The sequence below is a fragment of the Epinephelus lanceolatus genome, chromosome 1 (genome assembly GCF_041903045.1).
Source record: "Epinephelus lanceolatus isolate andai-2023 chromosome 1, ASM4190304v1, whole genome shotgun sequence".
Lineage (NCBI taxonomy): Eukaryota > Metazoa > Chordata > Actinopteri > Perciformes > Serranidae > Epinephelus > Epinephelus lanceolatus.
In genome coordinates, this window is record NC_135734.1 from 26,826,761 (window position 1) to 26,838,647 (window position 11,887).

Here is an 11,887-nt window from a genome sequence, read left to right on the forward strand (position 1 = left end):
AAAAATTGGTATGTTGTGTTAAACACTGGTTCACAGAGACAGCAGGCTCAATGACATGGCCAAACACAAGTATGACGCTGAATATATTAAAGTGTGTGAACCTTGATAATGACTAAAGACAAATCTGGACCCTGTGGTGTAAAACATAATCATAAATAGCAATGCAATGATTTGTCTCTACAGCACTATTCGAATGAATACAGTACAGACAAGATATTTAATGTTCAAACTGATAAACTTTATTGTTTTTTGTAAATATACACTTGTTATGATTTTGATGCTGCAACGCACTCCAAAAAAGTTGGGACAGCAGCATGTTTACCGTTGTGTCACATCACCTGTCCTTTGAAGAACAGGAAGAGGATTTAAAGTCTGTGTGTGAAGGAGTGGGCCAAAATCTTATCTGAACACTGAGGATTAGTTTCTTTACACAAGAAGCATCAAGGCAGCTTCTCCAAGTACATGTTCAGTTCTTTTTCCTGTGTCGTTCCACTTTACTGCACAGAATTTTTATGGATTGAAACATTATGATTTCTTTATCAGTGTTGTTTTACTGTGTTGATACCAATGTCTGGTCTAACTTTCATGTGAATAGCCTCATTTGAAGTATGTGCAATGGAAAAAATTGACATGTTGAATACTTATTTTCCTGAGTTTATCATAGCATCATTGCATTTTGTTTTTATTTACATTTTAACAGCATCCCAACTTTTTTGGAAATGAGGTTGTGGTTGTATTTTGAATGTTAAATGCTGCAGGCAGAAGTCATGACTAAAAATACCTTCAACTGATGGTTGAAATGGGAATTATTACATCCTTATGATGAAAGAACAACTGGCTCTACTGACTAACTTCTGTATTTTTTCACTATGCATTTTATTTCTTCTTTTATTATTTAATTTCTCCTTAAATTCTATTGATCTACTGTCTTTAATATGAATTATCACTCAGTTTATTGTCGTTCTTTGTTGCAGTTGTTTCAATAAGCACAGACGATCAAAGCTTCTACGTTTTATGACAATAAATCCAAATAAAAAGTGAATTTAGAGGAAAAAAAAGCATGAGTCTTATTTCTAAAGATGAATTCTGTTTTTTATTTCTTTACATGATGACATTCATATACTGTTTGATCAATCTCATTATAACTACGCTCATAATTTCACATGAACAGAAAGTGTAGTGAGCATTGGTGGTCACTGAGTGGAGGGTGACCGTACAGGAAGCAGACAGTCTGAAAGGCGTGTATTGCTGAGAGAGACTGAACACACACACAGTACAACATAATGCACCTTGTCCCTGATATGTACACCTGCTCGCAGATAATAACAGAAGGTAAGGCACGGCATGTTCTCTTCACTCCTTTTCTAATATAAAAAAATAACACAATTTAAAAAAAAAAAAGTCAAACAAAAAGGAGTGAGAACATTCGACTGCGTGTGTGTGTGTGTGTGTGTGTGTGTGTTTACTGGTCTGCTCTGAACCCTCCGCAGATCTGAATGATTCGCGTGCTCTACAGTACCATAAGATTTCAAAGATAATCAAGCACATTACTGGAAAACTGATAAAATCTCTTTGTGATTCAGTGTGTGTGTGTGTGTTTGTGTGTGTGTGCTGCTTATAACGGTGTTGTTTTAAGCAGCTCTGTTCCTGGGATTCACATACAAGGCGACGCTGAGTCTTCATCACAGGTTTGGTGCTGCCCAGTTTAGGAACTTCATTGCGAGCTCAAATCCTAAGAAACAAGCCTGGAGAGGAAACAAACAGATAAAATCTTTAAATGACTGAGTTTAAACACAACATTTTCTATGACAAAATGTACAAAATCTTTTTTTTTTTTATTGCTGCAGAGCTCACTAAAGAATAACTGTGCCCTTACAGCATTACAAAACCTACATATTTGTCTTTGCAAATTTCAAGCAGTGCTACTGTGAGATGATGTCAGCTTTAAGATGCTGACGATGTCATTAGAACATCCCATGGTCAGGTTCAGGGATCTTGACTGCATGATATTCCTGTCACCTCTCTACTGTCAGCTAGAGCTGCAACTAACCAACTTACTAATAATTTCCATCATAGATTCATCTTCCAATTATTTTTCTTGCTCTTATAAATGTCAGACAAGAGTAAAAAAATGGCCATCACACTTTCCTCTACTCCGAGCTCCCTCCGGATGTCCGAGCTCCTCACCGTATCTCTAAAGCTGAGCATAGCCACCCCACGGGGGAAATTCAGAGTTACATGTTTACTGGATTTAAAACTGGAAACACTGATTCTTTTTACATTACCATTCTCGTGGGGGAGAAAAAACAGATTTTGGTGTTTTGAGGTGTGAAAATATACTATGTGTTGGCCATCTTTAGTGCTATATTGTAGGCGACTGGACTTGCTTGAGTTTCTTGAAGACGGTTCACCTCTCGTCCAAGAGGCTTTTTCAGTGCTAAGGGACTGGTGTGGAGTCACAGGCTTTAAAGTCTGTGTGGGTGTGAAACCTTACAGAGTCCTTGAGGTCACATGTTAGCTCTGAGTTTCCGAGTTGTTAAGGTCCCACGTGAGTCTTTGACCCACCCAGCCTTCATGTGTGTCGATTGGTTATGTGGGTCCAGGTGGGAATGGGTGTCAAACCATCTGGGGAGGAATCTCAGGACTGTACTGTAAGTAGGTGACAGGTGGTATCTTAGGCCACCACCTCTGTTTAGCCATGGTCTTTCAATTTTGACCGAAATGGCTTCTTTTAAACCATCTGTCGTCGCTGGCCAAGATGTAAATAGTGCTGTCCTTGAAGGAGTATTCCTTCGTCTCCTTTAGATGTAAATGGTCAGCTGAGTCTTGACCTGAGGAGCTGGCTCTCCTGTGCTGTGCAACACGCTTATGGAGTGGTTGTTTGTTTTCTCCAATGTACAAATCTGTGCATTCCTGGCTGCATAATCTGTGCAATACAATTTATAGTCTATAGCTTTGTTTTTGGTCTCAAGACAAAACTCTCTTCAAAACGCTGTGTATTTCTGTTATATTGCATTATTTGTATCTGTCAGTTATCAGTTATTAGTTATTTTCATATATCCACAATAACAGGTACACTGATCACAGTGTTGACTGTCAGAAAAAATCCACATCGCGAAGATATTCTCACTTTCTCACACATTTTCTTCTATCATGTATCATGTTTATGACTATGCTGTATTTCGTGTAAGCACCTCGGGCTGAAGGAAACATGTTCAGTGTTTCTGAAACTGAAGAATAAGTTAAGTGCACTCACTGCGTTTGCAGGGAAAGCTCTAAGCATGACAGCATTGAAGCCTTTGTACAGAGAGCCCACGCCTTCCTGTCTGATCAGCTCCCGCAGAACGTCCCGGAAACCGTTGGGATATTTTCCTTCAGGAGCTGCAGGAGACATGACAGACACATGATTTTAAGACAAAGTGGATTGTAAAAGAAAACATTATCTTCAGCAGTATGGACAAAAGTGAAGACATTTTTTCTAGAGGTAGTAAGTCAAAGGGCAACCACTAACTGGTGCAGAGTACCGGGAATTATTACCCCTCCATTAAACCCAGTTTCAACTGACAAAGTACTTCTAGATATCGTAGTACCTGGATGATGGAGAATCTTCACAGACTCTAAACACTGAACTATTCTATGTTTAGGTACGACCCCTTTACTGCCACATGGAACTGAATTTAGGACACATTTTAAAAAACAAAAGACAGAAACACAGCTGGCAAAAATTAAATAAAATAAAATAAAATCAGCCAGTGTTTGACTGAACTTCTTTACTTAACAATTTCAGACATTCGTGGAATCTGAGAACAAACCTGTTTGGAAACGAGACTTGAGTACGTCAGCTGGAATTGCGACGGCCCAGTTAAAGATGCCAGCCATCCCCCCGGCAAACAGCACACTGGGGACGCTGAGCTCATTGTGGCTGCAGGCAGAAGACAACAGGTCCCACCAGTCAGCGGTGTTTGTCACAATTTAACTGAAAGTTGTAAATACCTTGAGGGCAGAACTAATATTCACCTTTTTCCTGCAGGTGTGAGGAGGTTCTTCAACCACTCGTAGGACGTGAAGTACATTCCACTGGCTGGGACATCTGAGTCACACAAAAAAAAGAGTCACTTCAGCTGCATCATAACCTCCATCACATAAGAAATATAGTTAAAGTGAATGTTTCTATGTAAGCAGTACTTTATGTTTTCTGATTGAATATATGGTGGTTTATTATGAGTTTAAAAGTTACAGAGTTAATCCAATCAGATGACCACCATACACATACTGTGTTGTTCTTAACACATGCAGACACACTAACTAAGAGACTGTAATAACAACCCAACAGAAGGGTAGACAAAATAATGAAAACACTTTAAGAAAATTATTTCAGAAGTAACTTAATCCCAGTTACAATCCCAGTTACAAAAGAGGGTCGGATTAGTTTGCACGTCAGTCAGCTGAATACTTAAAGGCGAGGCTTACAAATCATGACAACGTGACAAACTGCCTCAAGAAAAAGGAACAGGGGCCACAAGTTAAAGCTGGACGAGGATGACAACATCATATGGTACATAAATTAAGTATTAACAATGTCAGACTCATGATGGACAGCTACAAAAATGGGACAAATCTGATGTAGCTGAGATATCATCTTTATTATCCCATGTCCTGTTAAAGAGTTAGTCGTGGGTTATTATTAGTTGGGTTGTAAAGTTATAACCAAACCATTTGTAAGAAGGGTACAAAGTTAGTAGGGGTCCCATCTCGATACACTCTGCCCAGTTTGCCCTGACCGTGGTGCTCTATGCGGTGAGCATTATTAAATATTTTGCTGCCTATTTATAAGAATTACAGCAACTGTTTCAGCTATGCACTGGTATTGCGGTATATGGAAAATTCATATTGTACAGGAAAACTGGTGCACCAGTGTATCACCCAGCACTACCATGCTCTCTTCCGTCTTGTAAAAACCTGGCTCCAACATTACCCACATAGCAACTCAAGTGCCGACACTGCTGTTGGAGATTAAGGTGTGTCAGCAACTTATTTCACATATGCAGTAGTACTACCCAACACCTGTTAACACACTCTGATGTGTAATATCAGTGGAGTTCACCTTTAGTGGTACCAGGTAGAAATTTTGACCTCTAGTAGCACTGTGGAGCGATGTTTTTATGAGCGGGTCTCCATTTTCGTGCACACACGGGGTCACATGTGACACGATACACATTTATGCTGGTGGTTTCATACTAGTGTGGGTAAAGGCACATAATAGAACAGGTAGAATTATGTGGTAAGTTCAGAAAATTACATAATCATACTGTAATGCGGCCTTTAAAATCCAGAAAACACAACACTTACTATACTCTTATTATTATATAATCTACTGTCACATCCAGCCGAGTTGCAGTCAAAGAAAATGTTGGCACTGAACGCTTCTGTAAACCACAACTATGTTGCATTTCATGTTTCATATGTATCATACCAACGTTTCTAAAGTCACGTAGTATATGAGATGACTCAGGAGGATGGCGTGACACCTGAGCAAGACGCCTGCCAGGCTGCAGATCGCTGCAGAACACTGTTCCAGACCCACAATCAATAAAACTGGGTGTTGTTAGTGAGTCCTTGCTGTGTTTCCAGCTGCTTTTTACACACTAAACCTAGTTTTTTTTTAGTGATCCGTTGCTGACTTTTCACCGGCAATAGTGCCATGCAGCGTGGTTGTTTTTTCCTGACACATAGCTGCTTTCCCAGCGGGGATTGTGCCACCAAAACCAGGTATTTTAAGCCAAAACATGATCTCTTCCTTAGATGTATCCGCTACATGGTAACATCCAAATGCAACATATCTGTGGGTTGCTCATATCACGCTATCGGTATAATCTCGACAGACTGCCTAGCCGTACCTCTCATGAGAGTCAGAACGGTGCCTTTGTAGATTCCTCTGATCCCAGTCTCTTTGTACAGCTGTTTGACACAGTCCATGGGTCCGGCGTACTTCACTGTTCCTGAAGATGCCTGAATCTGCACCCACAGAAACACACACACTTTGACATTAGTTTACACTTACTGTCATTTCATTCTGGCATATGGAATCTACTGTTATTCAGTAGCACAGCACACAGTGATTAGATTATATGTATCTGTACAAACACATGACATCTGACCTGTAGGAGGCATTTGATGCGCTCTCCAGGAGTCATGATGACCGTGGTGAACACACCAGACAACATGCCCGCAGCAAACAGCTGTGGATACCTGCAGGAGACAGAGTACTGACATATTATCACCCGTAGGGCGTTTATAAGTTAGCAGTGCGACCACCTGCGACAGAGCAGTCACTTACGTAAGGACATCTTCAGGGTGCTTCTGTTGTAGTTTCTTTCCCAGTCCAAATCCAAAGAAACAGACAGCAAACATGGGCGTGACTCCGATGATCGGGGCCGCCATGCCTTTATAGAGCCCTCTCAGACCCTGTGAGGGAGGAAGATAACAAGAAAACATCAGCATGAGGGAGGAAATGACAAGATTTTATTTAATATATCTCTAATATTAAGGCAGCATGCATCCTTACCTCTTTGGCTAAAGTCTTTTTACAACAATCAATGGTTCCAGCATACAGCGGGCTCTCTCCAGGTTTGGGCACGGGCTGAGTTTGTAAACGCACCTGAGGAGGAAAGAGGATGCTTGAGTTTGTATTGACCTCACACACACACGTATGGAAACAAGCATTACAGTGGCAGCAGTCTGCACAAGGGATGTTGCTAATGACTAATTTTAAACAGAAGTTTAAATTAAGACGAGTCGACTAGTCTTAAAGTAAGAAAGCAGTTAATCTAATCTAATCTAATCTATAGGGTTAAACACTGTCCAAAATATACTGCATATATTGTAAGAGCCATTTGAAATCGTTAATCACATTGTTTAGGAAGCAAATCGTATTTTAATGCAGCTTAAATGTTTTGCAACAGAAAATTGCACATCATCCTACAACAGCTCACTAAATGTAAGTTATAATATAACATTTAGGACAACAAATCTTTAGGAAATACACTGGATAATTAAGACATGACAGTGAGGGCGGCAACGTTTAATCAACCAGTCGACTGATTGCGCAGGTCGATAAAGAAATTGGACACCACGTTTAAACACTGACAACAAGTCAAACTGTGAATAAGCCAGATGTTTAGAGAGTAAATGCTGGACTTCATTTGCCTAGTGGCCAGAAACACGACTCCAAATAAATACCGGTGTTGCCCTTAGTCTACTTGATGTGTAAATAGTCAACTGTCTGCCAATGTTTATGTCTTAACGACTTTTTAAGTTGGAACATGGTGTTATGTTTACAGCTTGTTACTCTGCTCCTCGGGGGTTAAAGAACTGTGATCGTAGTGTCACCTGGAAGTTTGTGGTTAAAAAATAAACATGACAAAACTTCTTCGAAAGCACCTCAAACACATCTTTGGCATTTCTGAACAGCAGTTTCGTCCGATACACTGATACCGAAATATTAAGGCTATTATCTGACAGAAGCTAATACTGGGAAATTGTCTGATTGATCTAGTGTTGCTCTATTAAAAGGTATGGTTCAGATTTTTTGAAGTGGGGTCAGCATGCATCCACAGTTTGGAGACGCAGGCTGGAGTCTGACATGGAAGCTAGACAATCTACTGCTGTGAATGGGGTCAGCAAAAAAACATATATTAGGCACCTTAAAGACGTCCCACCTAAAAAAGCAATATCAGTTTAAGTGTGCGCTATATTGAGAGTATTTTCACCGCATTACTTTACCATCAGACATTGATTTCCAATGGGAAAGTGAAGCTGTTTTATTGCTCTCTTCAAAACCAAACCCCCTTGAGAATAACAGTGATTTAAGATTGCCGGACACAGGAGCTGCTGTTCATCTACTGCCTCCATCAGTTAGTTTGTCTGTGTTATTTTGTGACTTCAGCATTTAAACGGGTTGGTTCATATTCACAAAAGTCACACAATAACACAAACTAACTAACTGATCTGAGCAGTAGTAGACCAGCAGGTCCTGTGTTCAGCAAGCTAAAATTACTGTTTTTGTCAATGGAGTCTGGTGAGCATTGATGAGGAACTTAAGATGTTAATATCTTCCGGTCAGAACTGGCTGATGGAAAAGTAAAGCTGTGAAAATACTCTCAGTGTAGCGTACACTTAAACTGGTATAGATTATTGTGGGTGGGACTTCTTTAAGGTGGCTAAAATATGTTTTTGTGGTGACCCCATTCACAGCAGTACATTACTTACATCCCATGTGGGACTCCAGCCTGCTTCTTCAAACAACTGACATCTGCTGTATGTAATACACTCACTAGTAGTGCCCAATAAAACCCCACTTTAAAAAAATCCGAACTATCCCTTTAAGGAGTATTTACCCACTAACAGTAGGTCTAATGCAAAGATAATGCATGGCGACACTCCTGCTTACAGGTGAGCCCTGTCTGTGGAAGAGACCACAACACCAGCAGTGAGCTGAGTCATATACGATACGAGAGACTGAATGTGGGTCAAAGGGCAGCAGCATTAATATCTACAGGAGTGTGTTACATCCACACAGCTGACTCTCTCTCTCTCTCTCTCTCTCTCTCTCTCTCTCACACACACATATGTTAGTCTATGCTGGCTCTGCTGTCTGCAGTGTCCCCGGATGCACTCTCCTTGGTTGTGTCCTAATATAATGACGTGTATAAATGCAGTTATCACCTTAATGGTGTCGAGAGGATGTCCGGCGAAGACGAGGCAAATGCCTCCAAATCCTCCGGCGAAGAAGTTCTTCATCGGACTGATCGACTGTTGTTTGGACATTTTTACTTTCCGCTCTGCAGGAAGAAAGAAACACACCGGACTGAAAGACACCGCCACCGGAAACAAATTCAAAAACACACCGAGAGACGAACATGAAATAACAGACAAGTGAAAACATGTTACCTGTTGGACTGCGTCTCAGTGACTGAGGTGTGTGTTTGTCAGCTGCTGTCACCCCTGACTGTTGGACCTTTCACCCACTTACCCACCCGGACCGGTCTGACTGCGACACACCTGTACTCTGGTACGTCCCTGTTTGGCCTCCGGGTGGAAACTGCCAACTTTTGTTTGAAACTTGATTAAAATTCCAGTGTAACGGCAACCTGCTGGTCAAAAGCACCTCTTTATTGTGTTTTATAGAGATTTTGAAAATGTAATAAATACTATTAAATCGTGTACCAATAAAAAAAAAGGTAATAAAAACGGTACTGGCATGTTTTAACTGTAAAGAAATGTGAGCTAAGCTGTTGTGAAATAGGCATAGACATATATACATAGACGCCGCATCGAGTGCCTGAGCGCGTCCTCGCCGGCCGCCATCTTGGATGGGTCTCGCTTCGCCTCCACAGTGCATTCACTTCTATTGAGGAAGGAGCTGTATGCACAAGTAAAATAGAATAACTCACTGAATTTTCAACTGATTTTCACGCGGTTTGGTTTGTTACAAACAGCACACATGTAGTTATGATACAGGATGCTTTTGTACATTAAAAATGCGGGATTTCATGCTTTAATACTTTATATATATATATATATATATATATATATATATATATATATATATATATATATATATATATATATATATATATGCTATACTGTATATACTGTATAAACACAATATATACAATACAAAACATAGTATAGCATATTAATAATATAGCATATTAATAAATTTATTAATATATTTTAATAAAGAAAAAGCTTGATTGTTGATTGAGTTTATTTCTCACACCCACCCACCCTCTTTTATACCCACAGCCATCAGACTTAATAATTCTTTGTTAAATAGATGATCTTACAGACTTCTTTGGGGATTAATAAAGTTCTTCTTATTCTTATTACACTGACTGCTGTGATCCCTCAAAAGTAGTAAAAAAAACATTTTCAATATTTACATAAACACTGAAATTAATTTTGGTATTGGTATTATAACTATGAAAATGGGACTGTGGTCAAGATAATTTGAAAAAAGATACAGAAGGATGAGCAGCAGGGGATATTTGCAGCACAGCTGGTGGAAAAGTGAATATGTGCACAAAGGTGCGCTATACATAATATGCTATACTATGTTTTGTATTGTGTATATTGTGTTTATACAGTATATAAATACTGTGTGTGTGTATATATATATATATATATATATATATATATATATATATATATATATATATATATATATACATATATATACATATAGCCTATATATATATATATATATAATATATTATTTTATACAGTCTATGATATATATATATATATATATATATATATATATATATATATATATATCCCACTCTGGGGTTGAGGTGAAAAAAATAACTGTTATGACCTAAATAACATGCTGTTGCTATCTGCAGAAAGTATTAAAGCATGAAATCCCGCATTTTTAATGTACGAAAGCATCCTGTATCATAACTACATGTGTGCCGTTTGTAACAAACCAAACCGTGTGAAAATCAGTTGAAAATTCAGTGAGTTATTCTATTTTACTTGTGCATACAGCTCCTTCCTCAATAGAAGTGAATGCATTGTGGAGGCGAAACGAGACCCATCCAAGATGGCGGCCGGCGAGGACGTCGGCTCTGATAGGCAGCGGCAGTCAATGCGGCGTCTATGTATATATGTCTATGGAAATAGGTGCTCTCCTGGAATAATCGTTGGACTTTGGACTTGATTAAAAAAAAAAAAGAAACACTAGTTTTCCATCTGAGTTGTGTGCTGATTGTTTTTGGGTGATGATGGGCTGTTTATTCTTAGTCTGGACTGTTACAGATGCACCGCCTTCAGTTTCTTTTTCCTTTTCATTATTCATTCATCCTAAACCCCCTGTTTTTTTTGTTTGTTTGTTACTTGTTTCTTTTTAATTTAATTTAATTTAATTTAATTTAATCATATTTTTGCACTATGGTTATTGTCAAAATGAGTGATATTTTTTCTGCCAATTTTTTATTTTTTTTTTGTTTGTTTATTGGGCCAAAGATGTAATCGCATTTATCATCTTTTCGTGTCAGCCCTTATTTCATTTTACAGAAAAGAGTTTTGAATGTGTAAACAGGACAAAACATAGATGTATTTAATGCTCATAAAATAAATAAACAAAACAAAAACAAAGTCTAGATACAGGATTTCCTTAACCATTTATTACCCTTGTCTCACTCATAAACTCATATTCAGAATAAGATATTGTAGAAGACTGGGTTACAATTCAGGAACTGTACTGATATGTGCAATTTGTTAAATAAAATTTTGTTAAAAAGAAAGGGCAACCTGTGGCTCCAGAGCTGCATGTGTCTCTTTGGCCCCTCTCCAGTGGCTCCCTGTGGCTCTGACAGAAAATTATATGGAAACAAATAACCATTATTTTGTTTTAACATTGTAATTTTCATTTATTGTTGTGGGTCTAAAGTGACTCTTACATTCTTAAAATTTAAAAATGCTTAGCCTATATACCGATTTTTAAGAATGTTTTACCATTTCAGCAACTTCAGCATTCTTCTGGGGCCATCACAATAAGAGTATGCATGCATAATAATAATAATATAATTATCGGCCACCGTACTTCTCCTTCACAGCTGGCACAGAGAAGTTTTAGTTGTTTGTGGGTCGCAAACTCACCACTAGATGTCGCTATATCCCACACACTGGACCTTAAAGTCAACTAAAACAAATGTGAAAAAACAACCCTATCAATAATACACGTAAACAAAACGATCTGGTTTATTATATCATCTGTTCAATTATGTGCTGATGTAAAATTCAAATGAATAATAATAGCCTAGTTAAATTCTTTGTTTATGTTAAAAAAAATCCATATAAAAGTTATAATATCACATAAAGA

At 38.5% G+C, this 11,887-nt stretch overlaps 1 protein-coding gene across 1 annotated transcript; it reads right to left on the reverse strand.

Annotated features, from left to right (window-relative positions):
* Window positions 1–216: 216 nt before the first annotated feature.
* slc25a20 (solute carrier family 25 member 20) lies at window positions 217–9,092 on the reverse strand. Its single transcript, XM_033627756.2, has 10 exons — window positions 8,950–9,092; window positions 8,725–8,840; window positions 6,566–6,658; window positions 6,338–6,465; window positions 6,159–6,249; window positions 5,898–6,015; window positions 4,018–4,090; window positions 3,813–3,922; window positions 3,257–3,381; window positions 217–1,745 (listed from the first exon to the last, which is right to left on the reverse strand). Exons 2-10 carry the CDS (start codon window positions 8,824–8,826, stop codon window positions 1,683–1,685), a joined length of 903 nt encoding a protein of 300 aa, XP_033483647.1. The 5' UTR covers window positions 8,827–8,840; window positions 8,950–9,092; the 3' UTR covers window positions 217–1,682.
* Between the last annotated feature and the right edge of the window lie 2,795 nt (window positions 9,093–11,887).

Bases quoted from the DNA above. Each gene is read 5' to 3' on its own strand.
- slc25a20 (XM_033627756.2), bottom strand. From the start codon at position 8,826: ATGTCCAAACAACAGTCGATCAGTCCGATGAAGAACTTCTTCGCCGGA. The intron at 4,091-5,897 runs GTACGGCTAGGC...TGTGTGACTCAG, and splicing joins CGTTCTGACTCTCATGAGAG to ATGTCCCAGCCAGTGGAATG. The intron at 3,382-3,812 runs GTTTGTTCTCAG...TGTCTCCTGCAG, and splicing joins CAAGTCTCGTTTCCAAACAG to CTCCTGAAGGAAAATATCCC.